The sequence below is a fragment of the Pituophis catenifer genome, unplaced genomic scaffold (genome assembly GCF_029215685.1).
Source record: "Pituophis catenifer annectens isolate HBS135680 unplaced genomic scaffold, rPitCat1.0.hap2 SCAF_2, whole genome shotgun sequence".
Lineage (NCBI taxonomy): Eukaryota > Metazoa > Chordata > Lepidosauria > Squamata > Colubridae > Pituophis > Pituophis catenifer.
Genome location: NW_027256882.1, coordinates 232,512,951 through 232,538,969, shown reverse-complemented (window position 1 = coordinate 232,538,969; position 26,019 = coordinate 232,512,951). Strand labels below are relative to the sequence as shown.

The window sequence follows — 26,019 nt, the reverse complement described above, 5'->3', positions numbered from 1 at the left end:
AGAGAAGGCGGGAACAGTGCAGGCCGACCCAATGACTCGGAAGAAGAGCTCCCCGCCCCTCTTCACAAGGCGCACCTGGGGACTGAGGACATGCTGTGGGAGGGGCATTTGTCAGGAACAAATGTTGAATTGGTAGGGTTTGGTGTGCTGGTACAGACATTTGGAGTTTGCAGGACTGCTTGCTTTTTCCTTACTTCATGGACTCAGTACCTTGTGGACTCATTGGTTGTTTCTTGGTTCATGGATTCATTGTTTGTTCCTTGGTTCGTGGACTCATTTCTCTGTTCCTTTGTTTTGCTGGACTAGGCGCAGCCAGAGGCTGTGTGTGTGCGTGCGTGCGCGCGTATGTGGGAGTTTGAGCTCTCGGCTGGCTGTATTTATTTTATTTATTTTATTTCCAATTTATATACCGCCCTTCTCCCTGAGGACTCAGGATGGTATATAGCCAGAATTAAGAACATGAAATACAAATATTAAAAACAATTAAAATATATATAAATTTGGCCCAAAAATTAAAAATCACAAACCAATTAAAACATTTACAAATTTCTTCTTAAGCCAGCCCGGCCTTCATGCCTTGTCCCAGGTCATCACAGTAGGTCTTTTGGGATTTTTATCTTTATTTTGAGGGATGCAAGATACGGAAAATAAGATAATGATCCTTTTGTGTATGTTGGTTGGCAGCAGTTTAGATCAACCAATGCGTTGTGAGCATGCACTTATATATGTTTCATTACCATTATTGTGCCAGTTTTGTTTTTTAATTGATAGTCTTGTTTTGTTCAGGCCAATCTTTAATGAATAATTTAATGAATAGACTTTAATGAATAAGATTTTAGTAATATTTCTATAGGGAATATGCATGAACTCTTGAATATTATAATTGCTGCAGTTATTCAAAGCATATCCTCTCCAATCTTCTGCTTAGCGTGTCAGAGGACTATATTTTCAGTATTTGACATAGCCGTTTCAATGACCACCAAATATTATCAGAGCACGCATACTTGGAAAACACTTAAGCATGATTGCTGCTGATTATAATCTTGGCTGCACATGCATATTCACATGCAATGGCAAGTATCTGAATTTTCAATGGTAATTTTTATTTTAGATTTTAAATCCTGGTTTTATACTTGTTATAAATAACTCAAGCCAATGAACATACTTAATACTCCTTCTTCCTCCTATTTCCCCCACAACAATACCCCTGTAAGATGAGTCTGGTAGTAAGAGAATGACTGGCCCAAAATCACCCAGCTGGCTTACATGCCTAAGGCAGGACTAGCACTACGTTTCCTGGTTTCTAGTCTGGGATCTTAACTCATTATACCAAACTGGCTCTAAATTCCTAACTTTTGAAGAGGACACATACTTTCAACATTTTGGTTAATCATGTTTAAAGTTGAAGAACAATTTGGCATTTTGAAGGGCTGCTTAAATTGAGACAACACATTTATATGGTATGTTTTCTCATTTAGATTGGCAACTTTTGTATGGGCAGAACATTTGGCAATTTCTGAATTTTTTGTATAATTGGAAGGACTTTGCAAGATGTTGGGAAAGAAGAGATGTCCATGCTTTTGTATTCTCAGTTGACTTGTGACTTTCCTTGTACCCTAACTCATTTTCCTAGTAAACTAATGGCTGATAAATTATATGTTAGCTTTTTTTGAATAATAAGGTGAACTATAATTAAATGAAGGTGAAATTTCAAACCAATAAATAGTTACATTTAAAATTTTCTGTCTTGACCACAGTGTTATCCATAGCTCAATTTATGTACCACATGAATCAAACCAAATCACACTTCAGTGTGATATGTAGACCTGACTATTTTTAAGTCTGCAGAATGAAGCTCTAACACATGAGTATCCAGCCTTTTGGCTTGCCTGCGCCACATCGAATGAAGAATTGTCTTAGGCTGCAAATAAAATATACAGTATAGTTAATTTTTTTTTAATTTATTAAATGTATTGGTCACCCATCTTACCATAGGGCAACTTTTGGCAGTTTAAAATAGTAAAAGGATAAAACTATAAAACCTATACACAAAATTCTATAATAATACACATATTTAACCCTAACTAAAAGATGAAGTCGGATGAGCAGCGGGGGGAGGTGGGATTTGTTATTAATCTGAAATTTCCCCATTGGATCCCCAAGCCAGCTGGCAGAGCCAAGTCTTTAAGCTCTTGTGGAAGGTCAAAAGAGTTGGAACCAACCTCACTCTGGGGGCAAAATGTTCAAAAAGGCAGGAGTAAAGGCAGAGAAGGCTTCTCTTCTGGATCCCTCCAGCCTGAATACCCTGGCCAATGGGTCTTGCAGCATGCTTCCTTTGCTGGCATGGATGGGATGGGCCAATCCCATTGGGATGAGATAAATCACATAATGTTAAAAGTTTATTAGAGGCCACATTACTAGCTGTCCAGGGCCACATGTGGCCCATGGGCCATGGGTTGGACATGCCTTCTCTAAGTACTCAGATATCCTTCCATATCTCCAGTGTATCTTTTCTACAAATATGGTTTATGTGGTTTTCATAATGTTGTATTAATTGTAGGTACCGGTATACGGTTTCTATATATATATCTTATAAAATATTTGGCATCTGAATGGGCCAAATTTCTGCAATTGATATAATTGTATGGTAATGTTTTACTAAAAATGGCACCAATTCACAAGTTAATTGAGCAAATTAATGCATAATCTAAACTATATTTCCCCTTTTCTTTAGTTTAAGGAAGAAATCTCCAAGCGCTTCAAGGCTCACTCTGACCAACTTGTGTTGATATTTGCTGGAAAAATCTTAAAAGATCAAGATACATTGACCCAACATGGAATTCATGATGGACTTACTGTTCACCTTGTTATTAAGACACAAAACAGGTAGGCTTGTTTGTGTAAACCTCTGATTAATAGTTTTATTTCAGCTTAATGACTCTTATATTATTTCAGATGCTTTTTAAAAATAATTAATAAAAACCAAATAGAAAGAAGTGTGCTGAATTCTGTCAGTTCTGAAGTACACTTGCTTTCTATAATAAGCCCCAGGAGCAAAAATCCTTCTGGAATATGTTTCTGAACAAGCTGAACAATTATAGCAATTTGTTCATTATCTTGCATCATGTTGTGGCAGTTCTAGTATTTCATATCCTTTTTCATCAAACAATAGCTACTAATTAGGTTTGTATCCTTTCTGTTTGATTATTTGAATAGATATTGTAACAGCATTAATGTTTTAAGTATGAGGGGTCCTTGGTGCTCTCTGAGTGTGGTTGTTTTCTTGCAGACATTTAATTACCCAAAGTAGGTAACATCATCAGTGCTAGTGATTTAAGGATATTTTAAGTAAGTTACAGATAACTAATTAATTTAGAATGAGAAGAGAGAAAAATTAACAAAGAGAATACTAATGTTACACTGATTTGTGATCAGTAATATGTTTGTTGGAAAAGTATGCAAACCCATCAAATTGATCTGAATTCCTTATAACAACATAGATGTGATATATATCCATTTTAAACATCCTTTGAACAAAAAATAGGTTATGATGTCATGTCTTTTGTTGTATTTTAATTGATATGCTAAATACTTTGGCAACATAGTATTGAAGGAAGTGAAATTTTCTGTATAATTTTGAGCAGAACATTTTTTTTTGCAGGCAATTTATGAAACCGATTATATATCTCTGATAAATATTAATCATCTTCTCATCAGCTTCTTTAACTTTAATAGCAGTTGACCCAGTCTTAGTGCTCTTGCTTTCATTTCCCCCCTTTTTTGTCAGTGTATTATGCTGAAGGTATGGCACTCTAAATACTGCACAACTACAATTCAAAACATTATTCTCACAATTTGCAGTGCTTTCTAGGAATGCTAAAAAGTGCTGCTCAGCATTATATGGATCATCTTAAGTTGACTATCCTGCTGTAGGCATACAGTGCATTCAGAAAGTATTCAGGCCCCCTTCACTTTTGTCAATTTTGTTATGCTGCAGCCTGATTCTACAGTTGTTGAAATTCATTTTTTTTCTCATTAATCTACACTTTGTAACCCATAATGACACAGTGAAAATAGAATTGTAGAAAAGTCTGTAAATTTATTTTTTAAAAAATGAAATACCATATTGGCATAAGTATTCAGACCCTTCCCTCAGTACTAGGTTGAAGCACTTTTGGTAGCAATTACAGCCTCGAGTCTTTTTGGATATGACGCGACAAGCTTTGCATACTTGGATTGGGTTTCTGCCATTCTTCCTTACAAATCGTCTCAAGCTTAGCCAGGTTGGATGATGACCGTTGGTGGACAGCCATTTTCAGGTCCATCCAGAGATGTTCAATAGGGTTCAAGTCAGGGTTCTGGCTGGGCTACTCTAGGAAATTCACAGAGTTGTCCCTAAGCCACTCCTCTGTTGTCTTGGCTGTGTGCTTAGGATCGTTGTCATGTTGGGACGTGAGTCTTCAGCCCAGTCTGAGGTCCTGAGTGCTGTGGAACAGGTTTTCATTGACAGCTTTCCCTCAAGCCTGACCAATCTCTCAGTCCTGGCTGCTGAAAAACACCCCCACAGCATGATGCTGCCACCACCATGCTTCACTGTTGGGATAGTGTTGGGTAGGTGATGAGCTGTGCTTGGTTTCCTCCAGATATAACATTTAGAATTGAGACCAAACAGTTCAATCTTAGTTTCATCAGACCAGAGAATCTTGCTCATCACCGTCTGAGAGTCCTTCAGATGCTTTTTTGCAAACTCCAAGTGGGCTTTCATGTGTTTTGCACTGAGGAGAGGCTTCTATCCAGTCACTCTGCCAGAAAGCCCAGATCATGGATGGCTGCAGTGATGGTTGTCCTTTTGGAACTCTGTCCCATCTTCACACAGAATCTCTGGAGCTCAGTCAGAGTGACCATCAGACTCTTGGTCACTTCTCTTACTAAGGCCTTCTCCCCCAGTTGCTCAGTTTGACTGGGCAACCAGCTCTTGGAAGAGTCCTGGTTGTGCCAAACTTCTTCCATTTGAGAATTATGGAGGCCACTGTGCTCTTAGGAACCTTTAGTGCAGCAGAAATTTTATTGTAGCCTTCCCCAGATGTGTGCCTTACAATAATCCTGTCTCTGAGCTCTGCAGGTGGTTCCTTTGACCTCATGGCTTTTGCTCTGCTACGGTATGCATTGTCAACTGTGAGGCCTTCAATTGAGAGTTGTACGTCTTTCTAAATTATGTCCAGTCAATTTAATTTATTACAGATAGACTTCAATCAAGGGGTAGAAACATGTCAGCAATGATCAAGATAAATGGGAGACATAGAGCTAAATTTCACATTGTTGCAAAGGATCTGAAAACTTATGCCAATGTGATATTTCAGGTTTTTAAAATAAATTTATAGACATTTCTAAAATTCTGTTTTCACTTTGCCATTATGGGGTATTAAGTGTAAATAAATGAGAAAAAAAATCAATTTCAACAACTTAGAATCAGGCTGTAGCATAACAAAATTGACAAAAGTGAAGGGAGTCTGAATACTTTCTGAATGCATTGTAATCGTTTCAGATCATAGTTATGGTCATTTGTCCTGCATGCACAATGGTACTGATCAAATAAGACTAATTTGATGAATATGTCTTTTATAGTTTTTTCATATTTCCTTGCACAAAATTATCCCATTCAAAACTATAAAAATATAGTAGTGTACGGGTAGTCCTTGACTTATGATCACATATGAGATCTAAATTTCCATTAAGCAAGATGGTTAGGTCACACAAAATTTTACAACCTTTATGCCATGGTTGTTAAACAAATCTCTGCAGTTAAATGAATTACATGATCATTAAAAGAATCTAGGTTCCCCCATAGACTTTGCTTATCAGAATTCAGCTGGGAAGGTCACAAATGATGATCACCTGACCCCGGGATGGTGCAACATTCATAAATACATGCCGGTTGCCAAGAGTTTGTATTTTCATATATCCTGAGACCGTGGAACTGCTGCCACAGTTGTAAGTGTGCAGATCAATTATAAGTCACTTTTTTTCAACTTTTTGTGACAGTTCATAAACGTAATTTTGAATGGTCCCAAACAAATAGTTGCAAGTTAAGGACTACCTGAACACTATTACAAAATAGTTACGTGATGTTCATCAATTTACTCAATTTACAATAGATTTAAACTTGATTGAAAATAGCAAAGTCCATTCTCAGTGCATATGGTGCACTCAGTGCAAATTTCCCTTTTTCTCTCTTCACTTTCCTCCTTTTCTTAGAAAAAAAAAGTAAATTGTAATGCACCCTATTTGCATTGGAATGTCTGGATTCTACTGACTCATCAGTTGAGAACTGGCATGATGTTACAAGAGTCTTTAAATCCAACCATTATTACTTTGAATAAGAGAAAGTTAATCAGATATTTTTACCATGTTTAGCATGATAAATAAAAACTGAACTGCTGCTTTCAAACACCTTTCTGTTCCTCATTTTTGACTAAATTTGTTCATTGCAGAAATGTTTTTTTTTATGTTTTATAGATCACATGATAATTCAGCAGCTCAGCAAACAAGTACTTCAGGGAGTACTGCTACCACAACAGCATCAACCAATAGTACCTCTACAAATCCAACAAATACCAGCCCATTTGGTTTGGGTAAGGCACTTACTAAGAAGGGATAATCTCTAAATAAGACCTAATTTGGTATGATTTGTATTGTCCATTGCCAGATATATCTTGTTGACTTTACATATTTATAATAAATGAACACTCATGAGTATAGGAGTGTGTGTGTGTGTATTCCTATATTTATGAGTGTTCATTTATATATACCATATTTTTCGGAGTATAAGATGCACCTACCTTTTTTGGTGAGGAAAAGAACAAAAGGAAATCTCCCTCTGCCTCTGAGCAATTTTGCCTAGTTACAGCAAACAGCCTGCTTTACTTTCATTAGCATAAGGAAAAAAAAATGCTCCAGCAATTTACCTCTTTTCAGCGAGTAGCAGAGCCCTGCGCAAATCAGCTGAGAGTCGGGAAGCCGATCCAATCAACTTGTGCTAATTAGGCTGTGCTGAAGCTGAAAGAAGCTGTTTTTTTCTTGCTGTTTGCTTGCAAGGAGATAACTGCTGGGAGGCAGATGCCAGAGGGTGGGGGCCAGTAGGTGGGCGGGGCTACATTCAGTATATAAGACTCACCTAAATTTTCACCCCCTTTTAGGCGGGAAAAAGGTGCATCTTATACTCCGATACGATGTGTGTGTGTGTATTAATATAATATAATATAAATGGTAACTGATCTTACAAGTGTATGTGCACTGGGAATTCTTGTGAAATTTGGAAATACTGGTCCAAAGTGTCTCATTACACAGGTTGTACACACAGGGGTACTGTATGGATGTAAAACTGAATTTAAATAAATTAGGGCCAAGAATTATTCACTGACCATTCAAAGTAACAATAGCGCTGAACAAGGGGAACTTACAAGAGGTCCTCATTGTGGCAGTTGCAGCATCAATGCAGTCACATGATTGTCATTCAGGCACTTGGTAACCAGATTGCAATTACGATGTTGCAATGTCACACGGTCATGTGATCACCATTTGGAACCTTCACTGTTGGTTTCCAACAAGCACAGTTATTGGGAATCTGGCATTTTTATGAGATGGCTCATTATATAAATCATTAAATAAAAAAACGTAAATGTTCTCCATTCTACCAGGTTTCTCTTACTTGTGCAAACAAGAATATAATTTGGCTTTTCTAACTTTTAAAGTAAATCATTATTTTTTGTTAAGAGAAGAAGAAACAATTCCTTAAGGAATATGTTACCTTTTTGTTATGAGCAAAAGAGGGAGAACCATATAGGCACAAACTGGTTTTCAGCCTAAAAGACAACTACTTTTAACAATGTCAGCAATCTTGCTGAACCACATACTATCATCAGACTTTTCCTTTACATGCTTCAGTACAAATGACAGTGACAGTATTCCTAAAGTATTGGACACAATTATCTCAAAAAATGGCACAAAAGAAAATTGGACAGCTAACAAAGCATACTAACCAAAGTATGAGAAGAAATTTTATAACATGAAACTTCCTTTAATTAAACAAACACCTTATTAATAAAAAGTGATACAGAAATAAATCCTGAAACAATAATTAATATTTTCGTTGTTTCTTGAAGGTGGTCTTGGAGGACTTGCAAGTCTGAGTAGCCTAGGTCTAAGTACCTCAAACTTTTCAGAATTACAAAGTCAAATGCAGCGACAGCTCATGTCCAATCCAGAAATGATGGTTCAGATTATGGAGAATCCCTTCGTTCAAAGCATGCTTTCAAATCCAGACCTAATGCGACAATTAATTATGGCCAATCCTCAAATGCAGCAACTGATACAGAGAAATCCAGAAATCAGTCATATGCTCAATAACCCTGATATTATGCGACAGGTAAGTTAACAGTTTGATCATATAATAGGTATTAGATCATGACTTTGTCACCATATACAGTAAATTAATATCTTATAATTAACACATAAAATATAAGTGAGAGTATGGTTCATTTATTAATCATGAATTAGATAGTTATATATAGTCATTTTGTTGTTGCTTTATATTTATACAGATGAACTCAAAGTTGGTTTATAATGATTCATACCTTTGGTCAATCTAATTTAATATTGCCAATCATCTGCATTTACACCAAACATTCAAAGTTGTTTCAAGTTCTTCCATTGGAGAAGATTTGATGGGAGGTTATGTGGATAACCTGGAATCTCAAAATACAGTCTTAATTACAGAATGTTTATATTTTAAGCATGTTCAGATTGAGCACATTTTAGTCACTTATCATACCTAATCAAAGACTATTTGGTTAACCCTTGATATTGTGAATAGCCATTGCATTTTTACTATACATCTTTTACATATTTAAAGATATAGTCTATTTATCAAATTCATACAGCACTCATCTCAATTAAGTGACCCTAGGCCAGTGATGGTTAACCTTTTTGATGCCGAGTGCCCAAAGCATGCGCACAAGCGTCCAAATACACACATGCGTGCCCAAACCCCCAAAATGCAATGCGAGCATCCCTGTGCATGCACACACGTCCCCCACATATTCACATGTGTCCCCGTGCATGCCCAGCAGAGACCTGGCGGGAGGTGCGCACGCATGTGTGGTGGAGCTGGGCTGGAGCGATGGCTGGCGTGCCTGTAGAAAGGGCTCTGCGTGCCACCTGTGGCAAACGTGCCATAGATTCACCATCACGGTCCTAGGCAATTTACAAATACAAGCCATGAAGGCATAGAAAAGAGACATAGGTAAAAATAAAGTTAAATTTTTAAAAACGCAGAAGGAGCGCCCTCAAATCACCCACAATCCCTCAAATTTGCATGCCATTCTTAGATCCCAGTGCCGGTTGGCAGAGCCAGAACTTGATGATTTCCAGAAGGTCAGAAGAGTGGGGGCTTGCCTCATTTCTAGAGGCAAAATATTCCATAGGGCAGGGGCAATGGCAGAGATGGTTGTCTTCCTAGACCCCACCAATCAAAATTCCTTAATCAACAGGATTCCTTCTCTGCCTGAGTGGGTCAGATGAGTTGATGTAATTTGAACGAGACGTTTCTCAGGTAGCCTGGTCATGCCACGGTGGGCTTTAAAGGTAATAACCAACCCCTTTAATTGGACCTGGAAGCAAACTGGTACCTGGTTCAGCTTACATAGCAGAGTTCTGCACCAGCTGCAGTTCTCAGATATTTTCAAGTGTAGGCCCATGTAGAGGACAGTCCATGTTTGTGCTGCAACTCCAGAGGATCCTGGATGAGATAGATTGTCTAGATTTTCCTTCCCCAAAAAGGGAAGTTGGGAGAGTGGGCAAAAATTATTCATAATGGTTATTAACAATGGCTTCTTGAGAAGAGGGTTCAGTAGCACCTTTTTAAATGGTGCCAAGAACATCCCTGCTTTCAAGGCTAAATTACCCATGCTGTTATTACCTGCATCCAGAGATAAGAACACAAGAAGAGCTGCTCTGTATTAGCATCTTTTGTAACATTAAAGCTAACCAGGTAGTTCAGGAAACGCACAAATGTGGATAGGACAGCAATAGCAATTTTGAGTGTTGTTTGTAGAAGTAGGCATTTACAGTGTGTTGTGATTGGGAAAGTAATTTACAGCTATTTATAACCCTAATTCCATAGGCCTTATTTATCAGCTACAGTTGTAATTGGCAACTTGGTCATTAAGTGAAGTGATTGCTAAGTGAAAATCACATGACCACAACTGTGCTTTACTTCAGCTTTCCTTTGCTTTACAGCAGGGCTGTCAAACTCGCAGGCTGCGGGCCGGCTGCGTCATGCACTGGCCATGCCCATACCTGGTTTAGCGAAGGGAAAAAGTTGCGAGACGTCACATGATGCCTCAGTGACAACTAGAGTTGACACCCCTGCTTTACAGCATTAGAAAGATATGACCTGAAACAAATGGGTGAGCCCAAATGGCAGGAAAAGTTTTCCAAAATGCAACTTATAAGGAAGCTGAATAAAAGAGCAAATCTTATAGTCCTTTTCCCTATTCCTTTGCTCTTTGGAATGCTCACCCTGTGATTGGGATAATTAGCAAGAAGAGAATTAATGTTTGTATTTACATCTATTGGAGAGGAAAGAATTATTGAGAATAAGCAGACACACAATATATATGAAAAGGAATGTTTTCCATTTTCCTTATTTTTTGCAATTCAGATTGAGATGCCATTTATGAGATCAACTGTCAAAAATTTCCTTCCCTGTCAGATGTTTCTTTCTAGACTTCTCCTTATTCTTTCTTAACCTCTCCAGCAGTCTCTCACAATTAATCTTAATTACAAAGCTATTCTATTTTTGTAGGGTTTAAGTAAGCATGATAATGGTCTTTGGCTCCTGATATATGTGTCTGTTGGTAGAATTGTTCTTTTCTAATAGAGCTTACTTAACTTTTTTAGACTTTGGAACTTGCTAGAAATCCTGCAATGATGCAAGAAATGATGAGAAATCAGGATCGTGCCTTGAGTAATCTTGAAAGTATACCTGGTGGCTACAATGCTTTGAGAAGAATGTACACAGATATACAGGAGCCAATGCTTAATGCAGCACAGGAGCAGGTGAGTAATCCTAGAACTTTAATTAAGCTGAAATTAACTGTCTAACTTAATCCTTCATTTTCATTTTATTTGATGGGTTGAAAACTGAGCTCTTTTGTCTTGCCTTCTAGAATTTTAGTATGCATATCCTGCTAAGCTATAGAATAAGGAAATAGAAAGGCTATTTCAAAGGCTATGGTGTCATTAGATACATAATTACCATATTTTTCAGACTATAAAATGCTCCGAACTATAATATGCACATAGCTTTTGGTGAGGAAAACAAGAAACAAAAAAAATCTGCCTCTGCCTCCTAGCAATTTGCCTCTTTGCAGCGTCAGCACAGCCTGATTTAGCACAAACAGCTGATTGGCAGTTGGATCAGCCTCCCAGAATACCGCCTATCAGCTGTTCCAGGCTGCGGGGATTGCTGCCGGTGCCACCTATCCCCACCGCCTGGAACGGGCCGAAAATGGGGCGTGTGAAGACTGAAAATGGAGCACGCGGAAGTGGCGATAGGTGGCATGGGCAGTGGCGATCCCTGCAGCCTGGAACAGTTGATAGGTAGTATTCCGGTAGGCAGATCTAACTGCCAATCAGGCTAAATTAGGCTGTGCTGAAGCTGACTAGGCTGTTTGCTGCAAGGAGGCAAATTGCTGGGCGGTAAAGGCCGAAGGGTGGGCGGGGCTTCAGCAACACTCACTCTAAGATGCACCGACATTTCCACCCACTTTTGGGGGAGGGGGTGTCTTATACACTGAAAAATGCGGTACCTAGCATGTGATGCTTTAGTTGTTGAGAAACTTTTTTTGCAGAAACCCCTGTAATGGTACTTAAGATAAGAAATGTTTAGCGATGAATATCTAGCTTGTATTTTACTTTTTTCCCTTGATGCTATGATGAATTGGTGAACGTAATATGCTGCTTAATTAAAAAATCAAAACCCTTATCTTAAATTCTTTCAAACAATTTATAAGGTTATTTCATACTATTGCTCTAAAACATTTTGTTCAGATATTCTACTTAACGTAGAAACTTTTGGAGACAGTATTGTGCAATTGTGCAAAATAGTGGCAACAATCGAAAAGTAAGATTGAAAGTAAATATTTAAAAATTGCAGCTATATTGTGAGTTTTCAAGAAACTCAGGATTTCATGTAATGATAAAAACATCAAAAGTATATGTAATGCAATGTTATTGTCTTGATTGAGATGAGAACAATGACATCCCATGAGATTTGATCTTGTAATATAGTGACCATTTTTAATTAAACAATAAAGTTGATTTAAACTTCAGGGTCCTGTGGACATCACCTTGGGTGGGGAATCATAGACATGTTGGCACCTCATGGGCATAACTTTGCTACCTCTCTGGCTTGGAGGCTTTCTGTAGACTCCTGTTTGCTTTCATATATAAGCCAAACATTCCCAGAAGATCTCTAACAAGCAGAAAACCTTCAACTCTCATCTGATGAGTCTTAATTGAAAATCGTAGATGACAGTTTTGAATAGGTTGTTTTGGGTGAAGCCATCCGTGGAACAATTGGGTTACTGTGGTTCTGCAAGTTTAGTGGACCATTCTGTTTCCAGAGGAATTGGGTATTTTCCCTGCTGGGTAAATCTGTTTCTTTCTTAATTTTTTTATAGTTTGGGGGCAATCCGTTTGCTTCATTAGTAAGCAATTCATCAGGTGGGGACAGCCAGCCATCTCGCACAGAAAACCGAGACCCTTTACCAAATCCTTGGGCTCCTCAAACTACCACACAGAGCTCCCCAAACAGCAGCAGTAGCAACAGTGGAGATACTGGAGGAGGCAGTAGTGTTGGAAGCAGCAGCACTGGAAGCACAGGACAAAGTTCAGCAGTGCCAAATTTGGGGCCTGGGCTAGGAGGTATGTTCGTCATATAGCAACTTACTTGATTTTCTTGATAGCACTTAGCACTTAGACTTATATACCCCTTCACAGTGCTTTACAGCCGTTTCCAAGTGGTTTACAGAGTCAGCATATTGTCCCCAACAATCTGGGTCCTCATTCTACCGACCTCGGAAAGATGGAAGACTGAGTCAACTTTAACCCAGTGAGAATCGTACTGCCAAACTGCAAGCAGTCGGCAGAATTAGCCCTCAATATTGCATTCTAACCACTGTGGCACTAGGTCATTGCTCAAATAACAAATTACCTATCCAGAAAGGCATGCATGTTAGTCCTGTTCTAAATTCAGTTGAGCGTTAAATGAATTTGGATTGCAAATTAAATACTGGTTATTGATTATTATTAAAGAACATGATATGTCTTATCCAAAGGTGCTTTTTCAAGAGGCAACGGGACTTTCTGGTTTTTCTTTGAAGACGTTTCACTTCTCATCCAAGAAGCTCCTTCAAAGCTGAAGAAGCTTCTTGGATGAGAAGCAAAATGTTTTCAATGAAAAACCAGAAAGTCCAGTTGCCTCTTGAAAAAGCACCTTTGGGACAACCATGACCTGGATGACTGAAAATCTGTATATACATGATATTTCTTAGTTTATTTTGACTGTTGGATTACATGTTTGTTTGGTCCTGAGTGATGAAAATAATTGCATTGAATAGATGCAGAGAGTCAGAGAGAGAGAGATGATGCCATGGCACTGTGTTGTTGAAACTTTGTTTTCCCCTTTCAAGCTGGTATGTTCAACACACCTGGCATGCAGAGCTTGTTGCAGCAAATTACAGAAAATCCGCAGTTGATGCAGAACATGTTGTCTGCGCCTTACATGAGAAGCATGATGCAGTCACTGAGCCAGAATCCCGATCTTGCAGCCCAGGTAAATCCTTGACAAAAATCCATGCTGAATTAGAATTCACCTGTGGTCTTTCCCACAACTAGTAAAATGTAGACATCTATTAATCTATTATATTACATTTCATTTAGATATAAATGGCAAAAAAAATTAGCACTGTTGCAAAGTTGCCACTTTGTTCCTTATCCTCTGCTCCAGGTCATAGTAATTAAAATACCCAATATTTTCTTCTGACTTCTACAAAAGTTGTAATGACCATTTTGACTTCATTGTTTCCAGCCACAATCACTTCTGACGTGCTTTTAAATTGTTTTTATTTTTGTTTGATCTTTCAAAGACCTTTCAAGACATCCAGTGAAATTCAAATGTACCTTTGCTTCTATCACCTCCAGTGCCAAGTGCTTCCTTTTAGCTGTACTTGTAGTTCTGTAAATACTGCTTTACTAAATATTATAACATGCTAATACAATTTTGAACTGCCTGAATTAAATCTCTGAGAAGTCAGAGGAGGCCTAATGATTGGTGCTGGTTCTTCTGTGACTTTTGTAGGCCCTTTATAGGATGTGTTTTCAAGAACTAAGGAATAAGACACATGGGGGTGGGGGCTATGCTAGGAATCCCCTTTTTCTTAGGCAGGGTATATTTTATCAATTTGCCTTGTACACACTTACTAGTAATGGACTATACAGACTTTTACCATTGGGGTAAAAACAAGCTTTTCCTAGCACATTTATCAATAGGATAAAAACTTAAAATTTGAAGGGATGATATCAAAGTAGGCTTAAACAAAATGACTGGCAAAAGGATGTTCAAGTGGAAAAATCAGATGGAGATGTATAAACATTTGTGCTCAGTGAAGAGGATAAAAAGAAATTGAACTAATTAATAGGTTAAGGGACACAATGGTGAATGATGAAAGGAGGTGTGGTAGTTTGAAAGATGAGACAGTAAGTAGGCATAATAACCTGTGGAATGGAGTGGATAGGGATGAATTAAGTAAGAGTATAGAAGCTTTATTCCTGCCAGTTGTTTGAATCTTTCATTCTGTTGAGTTGTGATTTATTTTAATTATTGTTTGAAAAACAGGTTCATATAAAATACTGACCAATTAACCATAGTTTACAAGCTACAAACTGGATTTATACATTGCAAATCATATTACCATGATAAACTCAGCTATTGTCTTTAATATGTATAAATATTGCTTTGCTTAACAATAGTCCTTAATTTATAAATATAATTAAGCCTGAAATTACAGTTGTAAGTTGTGCTGGTCATGCCGGTCATACATGACTGCGCCTGATTTTACATCCCATTTTGTAGTGGTCATTAAGTGGATCACTGCAGTTATTAAGCAAACGCCATGGTCATCAAGCAAATCCATTGTCTACAATGGGCCTTTTCATAGGAAATCAGACGTTAATGCTGGTTTCAGTAAAAATTGTAACTTGCAATCACATGACCTTGGGATACTGCAAATAGCTATAAAGCCAGTTGCCAAGTTCCCAAAATATAATAATGTGACTATGGGGGGCACAGTAACTTCAAATCTGGGCCATAAGTAGCCATGGGAAGGTGGGTCATAATTTCAAATGGTCACTAAATAATTGATCATAAACCAAGGACTACCTGTATGTGTCTGTGCCTCTGGCTTTGCCAGGTAAGGAACATGAAAGATATGGCTTCAGTATACTGTATATTTGCTAAGTGGAAGCTTACCTGAGGGCTGGGTTGAGTTTTGTTTTGTTTTATATTATATTAATTATTTTATTTTATTTTTATTTTAGTGTTTTATGATAAAATGTCTGTTTATCCCTACAGATGATGCTGAACAACCCTTTGTTTGCTGGGAATCCACAGCTTCAAGAACAAATGAGACAACAAATTCCAACTTTCCTTCAACAAGTAAGTCAAAAAGTTAACAGTGCACATGATAATCATATTAAAAATGTTACTCTATTTAGATGAAACTTTTCACAGATCATTGATCTACAATCTGATCACCTCTGGTATTTAAGAAAAGGGGTAATTCATCCTTTTGAACTTTCCTGTTGTGCAGGAATAGGTGTCTTGTGTATTCTTACAAGTTGCTTTTTTGTGAGTCCTTTAGAAAGTCTTCTGATCTGCACTGCTGAAAATTCTTGTAAATAGTTTTCACCAGTTTCAGCCACAAAATGCATGAAAACTGTAATGTAAGTCCAATGATAGGCTTACCTATAGCTTTAAAAAGTCTTTTCCTAAAGCTAAGAAAGTAATTACCTCTCCTTAAATCATTGCTACATCCAATGTTGTCCTCAAGCTGTCAGAAGGTTGCCCATTTTTGAAGACTTTTATTGCACTTTAGTGGTACAATTTGCATAATGAAATATTTCTTTCTCCTTTGTATGCATATTGCCAAACGTGTAAGTTCTTAAAATTGTATTTAAAACTTATTTAGAAAGTATTGAAGGAAATGCACCTTTGATAAGCACAATTGATAAGCAATTTCCAAAAGTGATTAGAAAAGGAAGTACAGGCAATCTCCAGGTTAAGAATGGGCAATTTATGGACAACCTGTACTTATGAACAGGCTGCCTATTATTAAAAGTGGCAAATGCCAATGTCTGTCTTTGAGCTGACAAGCCGCTGAAGCCACATATTTTTAATACACAGCTCATTTTCAGAGGTTAATAAAAACATTGTGCAGTTTCAGCAGTTTGTCTGCTCAAGGAAGGAAAATGCCATCTGCCATTTTTAGTAATAGGCAGTACGTAACTACCAGTTCCAACTTACGTACAAATTCAAGTTAAAGACAGAGTTAGGAATGGAACTTGTTCTTAATCGGGGGATTGTCTGTATGCAAACCCAGTGTCCTTTTGAAGGCACTGATCATGGTTTGAGCAAGATGGCTATTCCCTTACCTACCAGAGATTTAAACAAATCGGAGATGAGCTGCCTCACTGGGAGCAGCTGTCTGGAGCGCTTGTGGGTGACCTTGGATCATTGGTCTGCTCTTTGGCCCTTCGTTCTGCTGCAGTTATTGGCTCTGCTTTTTGCAGAGCTATCTTCGCTCTGCCATTTCTTCCCTGGAAGTCTACACCATGTACTTCTCTTTCTTCATGGCATGAGATAAATAACATTTGCCTGCATTATTGAAAGCTCAATTCTTCATTAAGATTTTGAGCTTGGAGAACTGGAGCAATACAGTTTTGAAGGGAGACATTCTCAATCATTCTCAAATGAACATTTTTTCATTCTCATAGATGCAGAACCCTGATACTTTATCTGCAATGTCAAACCCTAGAGCAATGCAGGCTTTGCTACAGATTCAGCAAGGTTTACAAACTCTAGCAACAGAAGCTCCAGGCCTTATACCTGGGTAAGTTTGGGCAAGAATTTTATTTGTACAATTTGTGGTTTTCCCTATACATTTTCGTGTCCATCTTGAATATATTGGCTACTTGCATTTCTATGTATGATTCTTAGCATTCACTGTATAAATAATTTGTTTCCATGTTTCTTTTCATGCAGATTTAATACTGGTATAGCTGGACTAGGAAATTCTGGTTTAGGAAGTGCTGGATTAGGGAATACTGCTATTCCTACCGCAACAGCAGTGCCCACTTCAGTTGCAAATGAAAATACAAACCCAGCTTCAGGAACAGGTGAAACTGGACACCAGCAGTTTGTTCAGCAGATGTTACAGGCCCTTGCTGGAGCAAATGCTCAGGTAAAAGAGTTGACCAGCCTCTGATTTAGGGAGGAATTAGAGAAGCAGAGAGCAAAGCAATGGTGGTACAGCTTTGATTCCCAAGTCATTGAGGTGCATACAGGCCCATTGCTCCAGATTTGGTTTAAATGTTTAACCGAGCCATTATATATGTATTCAGAGACTTTTTCCAAATTAATATTTATCCTTGGACGAGGTGGCTGGCTTTACCTCCTAGTCACTGAAACAAAGTAATTGTTGTGTCTTTAGATTCAAGCTGTAATTTATCCTTTCTTGGTTTTAGCATGATGTTCATGCTAGCCAATATAACCTGTAAATTGTGTTACCTAACTTGGACTAGGCTCCCTTATGATATATTTTTAAAGCCCCACATAATTAGGGCATGTGCATCAGGCCTGAGGGATAATTGGAATCTGGCAGATTTTTTAAAAAACCAGCTCTAAGACACAGTGCAAGTTCTTTATGAACTTTTTGTGGGAATTCTTATTATCCATTTCTTATTATGTTATTATTACCCATGTTCTCAGGATAGAAATCATTTGAATCTATAAGATTTTACTTCTGTATTACTGTATTCTGCTTCACATCATTACATGTTTTGGGAAATAATAGGATATTTGATTACAAAAGAGAGATTGAAATTAATTTTCTGATTCATTTTTTCCCCAAAGTGCATTGAATGGAAAAGAATAATAATATTAAAAGTTTTTATTTATTTCTGTTTAGCAACTACAAAATCCTGAAGTCAGATTTCAGCAGCAACTGGAGCAGCTCAGCGCAATGGGCTTTTTGAACCGTGAAGCCAATTTACAAGCTCTAATAGCAACAGGAGGTGACATCAATGCAGCCATTGAAAGGCTACTGGGTTCCCAGCCATCATAGCAACGTTTCTGAAACTTGACAAATGTAATTTATTTTTGATAACAGCTCTTAAATCTTTAAAATTACCAGCTTTATTTCATTCTGACTCTTGGGAATTGTCTTGTTCTAACTAAGCCCAGTCTGATGCATTTAAGGTGGAGTGCAGTAGTTTTCTTCGAACAGTGGGAATCAATGCTTTTCACTTGGTTGTTGCATGCATCAAACACTTCTTCATTCTGCATTTATTGTGATTTTTTTTAAAAAAGGAAATCCGTTTCCACAGTTGAGTGACCAGGTTTTATCTGACCTTCAACTGTCCAATTTAGTTGCTTCTTTAAACATTAGCCTTTGATAGTAATTTATGTAGAATACAAATTAAAGAGGAAACTAATTGAAGCTATGATTTATGGGTACATATTGCTTATTGTGACTTGGCATGTCTCTCTTACTAGCAAAATGCTGCAAGATTTATACCACTTGATTTAGCTATTATTCTTGCTCTTTTATCTCTACAAAGTATATACATTTGGAAAAAGGGTTTTTTTTCCAAGCAGATTTTTTTCATTGCAATAATAATATAAAATATCTCAGAGCCCAGAATAAATGAAATGTGCAAGACATCTCCAATGTAATAGAATCTTACAGCATCTTTAGCGAGCTTTTCTTGATAAAAGTGCTTTGGCAGAGTCTTTTAAAATACTGAGATTGCTGATCTGATCTTGATAAATGTACAGAATTATATTGTAACATTGTCTCAATATTCACAAGGATTGATTGTAATTACCCTCATCTTTGTGCTGATTGGAGGAGCACATTTGATCTGAGACTGCTTTTGGCTAAAGCTTCTCAACTTTATCCCCTTGAGATTCTAACTTGCATTATGATTTGTAATTGACGCATATTTTCACTGACCCTGTCATGTGATACTCTAATTACTTTTAACCACCATGTAAAAATACTGTATATCTTTTGGGTTTTTATTGGTAGTTATTTCTCTTGTGCACAGGTAATAAATAAATTAAACTTCTTTGTGAGCAACAATTTAAAGTCATTTTATCCTGATAAAGAAATTCAGACTACAGTATTAAAGCTGAGATCATCTTATTCAGCTTCCCTCTCTCCTAGTCCAAGTAATTTGCATTTAGGATGCTCTTTCTGGAAATGAAGTATTATCTGAAACAATATTGCAATAGAAGCTTCCTTCACAGATTTGAACATTTTACAATTTCTCAAATCATCTTATCTGGATTTTTGCTGGATTTCTAATGTTAACTAAGTTATATTTTAATAGATTTATCGTTATATTGAGTTTTAACTATTACTGTGATAAACACCAATCATTTGTTTTTCTTTCATGCCACATTAAAGATTACTCTATGGTAGTACATTTTGGGAGATCATATTTAGTCCTGAGGTCTCAAGCTGCATTCTTTGCTCTAAACAAATATTACTGGGTCAGTAATAGATTTCCTAGCCGACCTTTCATATGAATTGAGCTGGAAGATGCTGGAACTGTGAAAATCAAAACTACTTGCTTTAGATCAAATTATTTGTCCATCTAGCCCTCTCTGGCTCTATCTCTGTTTTTTCAGATCAATTATTAATCTTTTCTTTAAAACAAGGTATGAGAATTAAAGTATGGAGCCATATCCTGGAAATAAATTTCTATACTTATTGTTGTGCTCAGGACTTGAGGGAAAGAACCATTCTACTTCACTGTCTTAGAGACACCCTTGACTGCAAGGGGGAGTCCCCAGTTATACAGAGACTGTTAGATGTGACGTCAACTACATGGTTTTTGCTGTTGTAATTTGGTTTAGAGAGAAAAAGGAGACTTTTGTCTTTACATCATTTTTGTAGATCTTGAACTCTTAATATAAAGATAGATGAAAAGTTAAAAAAGGTTAAAACAATTACTGACCTTTAACGTATCTTCTTCAGTTGTATATTCTTTCATTGATGTCTCCACTCCAATTTTTAATAACATAATTGTAATTTATTTAATGAAACACTAATATTTCATAGTACAGATACTACCACAACACTTTCCATATATTCTGTCAATCATCAGCGTAAATGATATCCAATAGTATATACATGTACAAGATTGGATTCATATATCAATAAACATTTATCCATGTTTACTAAGTAAACCAAGTTTCCCCCACATGGAAACCAAATCATATTGCAGTAGAATGCAATATGTTAAATGAATCATCATTAGCAGGTTTGTCTCATACAGAGAATTCCCCCCCTCCCCCCAAATTTTTGGACTAATGGTTTGGAATTTGTAGGTTTCATTAATTTACAGTTCATTTGCGGAGTCAGTGTTGAGGAACATTACCTCTAGATGTTACTCAAATGGAAAGTTGTTGGGGGGGTCACAGGTCTCCCATTCTGAACTTTTCTCAAAACATTAAACTTGTTTAATGCTTGCTATACTTTCAGATATGAAGAACTTGTCGGATGGCATAATAAAATATATCATGGAAATGCGTGATAATTTTAAGCATATTCAGAATGTTTCTAATCTTCAAACAACATGCCCGCATTGAGATACATCAAGTAACAATGTTTTGCTAATAATTCCACCACAAGAGGGCACACTTTATGTAAGTCTCTAAGTCTGCAATGCTTTGAACATAACTTTGGTAGCTATCTTTGAAAGAGTTGAACAATCTCAGCATTCTACAGTAACAGAAAAGCAACATTTCATCTTCAAAGCTGTAGCTTTATGACTACAAGTTGTAACATTTGTGATTCTCCATCTACCCTGTGATATAATAATCTTTGTAACAATTATTACAGCTGTTAATACTGGAACAAAAGGTTAGAAAAAAAAGTCATTTCTTTCCAATAGCAGGCCACCCGTGGAATTAAGACCAAAACTTTCTGGTTCTGGATTACTGGATTTATGTGAACAACAAACCATAATTGTCGACTTGGTTCAGTTAACATAGTGCTGCCTTTTCCCTTTTAGCTCTACCCACATAACCTGTTTCCTTTTTTTTCCAAAACAACGTATCGTAACTGGTATTTCCAGTCTCTTTATCTCCTGTCACTCTAATTAAAAGTCACAGCCATGACATTCTTGCTGTAGGCCATTATTTTGAGCAACCCACTTTCTGTTGGAGGTAATAAAGCACAAATTCACCATGTATTAAATTGTGAAGTTTTGACTTGCAGTATATTTTTCTGGGTGGGATAACATATTATTGTAGTAAGCAAGCAAAGAATAAGACAAAAGTGTCTCAGGTTACTTTGTTTTGGCAGATATGCAGAAATTTTCAATCATCACGAAGTGGGTTCCGGTGTGTGGATCATATATCATGATATAAGGTGGTGAAATGCCAGTAGTTTTAGAAAACCCAGGGTTGAAGATTCATCTGCAAGGTTGCTGTGCCGTTGGATACCTGTTGGATAAAGTCATTTACCTTTATTCCAAGTTGGACTCTGGCTATGAAGCAGATTCTATGTGGATGGCTTGGTTATTAGGCATGATAAGTGGACAAAGTCGCTTAGTAACTGATCATTGTTACAATGACTTCCTGGAGGTATTTACGACCCAATTCCAATGATCGCGGTCTCACACACACACACACACACACACACTGCATTCACGTGACCGCATTTTGGGCATTCGGCAACTGACTCGCATTTATGGCCGTTTGCAGCCTCCCACGGTTACACAATAATTTTATGGCATTTCTGCCAAAACCTGGCATTTACTTCTGGTTTTTGGGAAAAATTGGCTCATAGCAAACAATGAGCTTGCTTAATGACCGACATAAAATAGGTCAGTTACATAGATAACCCATTTTACAACTGTCATGACTTAGGACTGCAATAGGCAAGCTTTATTACAGTCATAAATCGGGGAATACCTGTAGAGGTTTTGGACCACAGCGCTGGGTTAAGAAATCAAATCAAACCTTTATTAAGGTCAGAGGCCAGCACGAGAATGGAATACACTGAAATATTAAATGCAATAAAATTATCTATAAAAAGCTAAAATATGAAAATAAGTCCTAAATGGAGAGGTAGGAGCAATAAATGGACGTAGGGGAACACAGGAAACAAAATAATATAAAGCACTATAACAAAAAGCTAGATAATAAAACTGGTTTGTGGCACGGGTTATTTGATTAATTTTAAGTGCGGCTGTGCAGAACGTGGCAACATTATATTGGGACAGGATTGGTATCCGAGAGCTGCAGGGAGGTGTAAAATTGTTCTGTCTCCTGGTTTTTTATGCAGTAATGGTGAATAGGCAGTGGAAAGGTGCATGTTCTTTAGTTTCTGCATATCCAGAGTCAAGGGCCTTGTCTCTGGTAGGGATCTTGTACCTTCAGGAACAAATGAGGTGAGTGTGCCAGAGTAAAGGCCCTCTGATGGTTAGGTACTTAAAGATGAGTTAAGTATGCCTTAGGAAAGTAAATACTAACAATAGTAATTGGGACCAGGAATTCCATCACTAAGCAATGGAGTCATAAAGTACAACGTCATATGACTACGTTGATGGTTACATCCATTACATTTGTAGTTAAGCAGTTCCAGTTGTTAGGCACAATGTCATGTAATCAACATTTGCAGCCTGCCCGCTTCCCCATTCACTGTCCAGTCAGCAGTGAAGGTTGCAAATAGCAATCATAACAGCAGGACTCTGATGGCCACAACTTTGAGGACTGGCTGCAAGTCTCATTCAGTGCCTTCATAACTTCAAATGCTAACTGAATGAATGGATAGTAACTGATGACTACCTACACTAGCTCAACCACCTGTATATTTAGATCCATATTTTGCGAAGGGATATGATTGGATTTTAACTATGGTGAATTCTTTGAGAGAAGGGGTGATGTCATTGTTTCTTTAAAAGGGGAGGTTTATGAAGAAGATTAACATGAAAGCAAATTATCTGACTGCTTTCAATTGAGATTCATATCTGGGCATGAGACCGAGCATCCTGTTTCAGGTTTTAAACTCCCCTACAGTTGCTAGGTGAAAATATAAATTTACTCAAGACTGAGTAGATAAACAGCAGACAAGGAAAGGACTATAAATCAAAACAGTCTCTGGGAAAGAAAGCTTGTCTGTGTACTTTTGCTTTCAACAGTAATATACAGAGTTCAAAATCCAGTCCAGAGTTCAGATAACTGTCAGATTTGTCATCTAGTTCCAAGAGTTTCAGGATTTTACGTGACCAGAATTCACAGGAATGACTCAACAGAACAGGAGATCAGATAACTGTTTCCCACAGGAGGATATGGTTCACAACTGCAAACTAGCTATGTTTAATTAGGATAGTAACACCTTTTTTTGGCAAGGAACCTTATTGAGTGATTTTACTCTACTCGCCAGGTAAAATCTTTGGACTTGCAAAGTCCGAGAACTTAGAGGAAGAATTTAGTCTAGCTGTTCTGATAGTGCCTGGGTTTGATTCCTGACTTGGTGTCTCCTGAGGCTGATATTCCTCTGATTCAGTTGAAGCAGCTTTTTCAGAGTAGAGTTTGAGTCCTGCCGTATGACAGTAAAACTGCATTGTGCTTGTTGATGGCCTGTTCTGGGAAACCCCCAGCCAGAGAGGGGGGAAGCCTAGAGCCCAGAATTAACCTCAAGTCCTTGAGCAAGAGGTTCAGAACTGACTTCCCCTTAAGCGCCATAGAATCTTACCTGTTACTTAATTAAGACTGCAGTCTGGAGAGATTCCTGTATAATAGGCAGGATATAATAAAGCAGTGAACTTGAACCTTACACACAGAGGTCTAATTCTGCAGGGGCAGAATTAGAATGGTGTACTGTACACATCCTCCTTTTTAATTTCTCAGTCGCTTTCCATACAATTAATCCCGGTAGCCTTATGAATCAACTTGGTTGGAAGTAAGCAGCACAGTATTACGCTGGTTCTCTCCTTCCTCTGGGGCAGATTCTAGATAGTACCTAAGCACTCTCTCTACTAACCTTTACATGAAACTCGGGTGGGTTCTACTTACCTTTACTACTGGTTCACATCGTGCCCGTGCTCTTCTGCGCATGCACAGATAGCTTCTGATGTCCGGGTCAATGGGCGGAGCCTCCCATCGGTTTTACTACCGGTTCTATAGAACCGGTCTGAACCGGGGGCAACCTACCACTGATGAAACTGCTGCCGAGGTTATCTGAAAGCATGGGATGAAATATCAATATACTGATACCTGGCTTTATCTCTTTACTCCTGACCAACCAAGGGATCCTACGGATGTTTTCTTGGCATTGGAGATGGGGGGAGGGGTTGGAGTGGGTGAGCTTACCCCTATCTATCAGACTTTCAAGGTAGATCAGACTAGGAATCTAATGTCATGCAGGTACTACTATTGTAAAACTCTAGTAATAGTTTCTAGGTTCAAGCGAAGGTGCTACTTGCAGGCTACAAGACCCTCAAATAATGAATGCCAACTGGCAGGACCAAGAAAGACGATCTTTTGGTTGTTGTGTCTGCTGCTTGGAACATCATAAATTATCCTTAATCCTGTTGGTGTTTGGTAAAGCTTTGAAGAGGTAGCTATGAATCTGGGCTTGGGATCAAAATGTGTGGCAGAATCCATGAGGTGGTGATGTTTGTGGTTTTATCTCGGCTGCCAATTATGTATGTATTGTGGTGTTTATTATGTTGGATTTTAACCATTGTTAGCCTCCCAGATTCATCATGCTGAGGTGGGTGACTATATAATTTAAAATAAAATAAGGTGACAAAAGTTGTGAGTTTTGATGTTATGATTTTTGCCTTTTAATACAAATTAAAATGTAGAGCCCCCAGTAAAAGTAATATGCCTATGAATAGAATAGAATAGAATAGAATAGAATAGAATAGAATAGAATAGAATAGAATAGAATAGAATAGAATAGAATAGAATAGAATAGAATAGAATAGAATAGAACAGAACAGAACAGAACAGAACAGAACAGAACAGAACAGAACAGAATTCTTTATTGGCCAAGTGTGATTGGACACATAAGGAATTTGTCTTTGGTGCATATGCTCTCAGTGTACATAAGGAGAATAAAATACATTCATCAAGAATAAAAAGATAAAAAACTTAATGATAGTCATAGGGTACAAATAAGCAATCATATCATACTAGGAAACAATATAAATTGTAAGGATACGAGTAACAAAGTTACAGTTATGCAGTCATAAGTGGGAGGAAATGGGTGATAGGAACATGAGAAAATTAATAGTAATAGTAACTATGTAACTAATAGTAACTAGTAACTATGCTGGATAGATAGATACAGAGTATGGATTTGCATTAGCCACCTTAGAATAAAGAGTCCTGCTGTTTTCAATATTCAAATTCTCCTTTTTTTGGACAGCATTTTGCTACTATTAAATTACAATGGTAGTCCTTTCCAGCTGATTCAAGGATACTGCTATATGTTTTCTGATAGTCTACTTTACCAAATGCAGCTGCAGTCTTCTCTCTCACTCAGCAAGTATGTGAAGTATATGATTGCTCACCAAGGGTTTGTTTTATCTTAAATTTTCAACTGCAATTTTTAAAATAAATGTCAATATTATGATAATATGATATATATTTTT

The 26,019-nt window shown here is 37.5% G+C and overlaps 1 protein-coding gene across 2 annotated transcripts in view; it reads left to right on the top strand.

Moving 5' to 3' along the window:
* UBQLN1 (ubiquilin 1) overlaps positions 1-25,930 on the top strand; it is a 32,918-nt gene extending 6,988 nt beyond the window's left edge. The window contains exons 2-13 of one of the 2 annotated variants that reach the window (XR_011600082.1): positions 2,735-2,886; positions 6,517-6,632; positions 8,163-8,425; positions 10,960-11,118; positions 12,744-12,987; positions 13,755-13,897; positions 15,695-15,778; positions 17,116-17,231; positions 17,384-17,582; positions 18,309-18,488; positions 20,892-21,055; positions 25,794-25,930. Coding sequence is in view for 1 of the 2 variants with exons in the window: in XM_070938659.1 (XP_070794760.1) it covers positions 2,735-2,886; positions 6,517-6,632; positions 8,163-8,425; positions 10,960-11,118; positions 12,744-12,987; positions 13,755-13,897; positions 15,695-15,778; positions 17,116-17,231; positions 17,384-17,582; positions 18,309-18,464 (1,632 nt within the window). In the remaining variant the exon portion in view is untranslated. Of the gene's footprint in view, positions 1-2,734; positions 2,887-6,516; positions 6,633-8,162; positions 8,426-10,959; positions 11,119-12,743; positions 12,988-13,754; positions 13,898-15,694; positions 15,779-17,115; positions 17,232-17,383; positions 17,583-18,308; positions 18,489-20,891; positions 21,609-25,793 lie in introns of those variants that run through there. The other variant, XM_070938659.1, reaches the window with a different exon arrangement.
* The last annotated feature ends 89 nt before the right edge of the window (positions 25,931-26,019 follow it).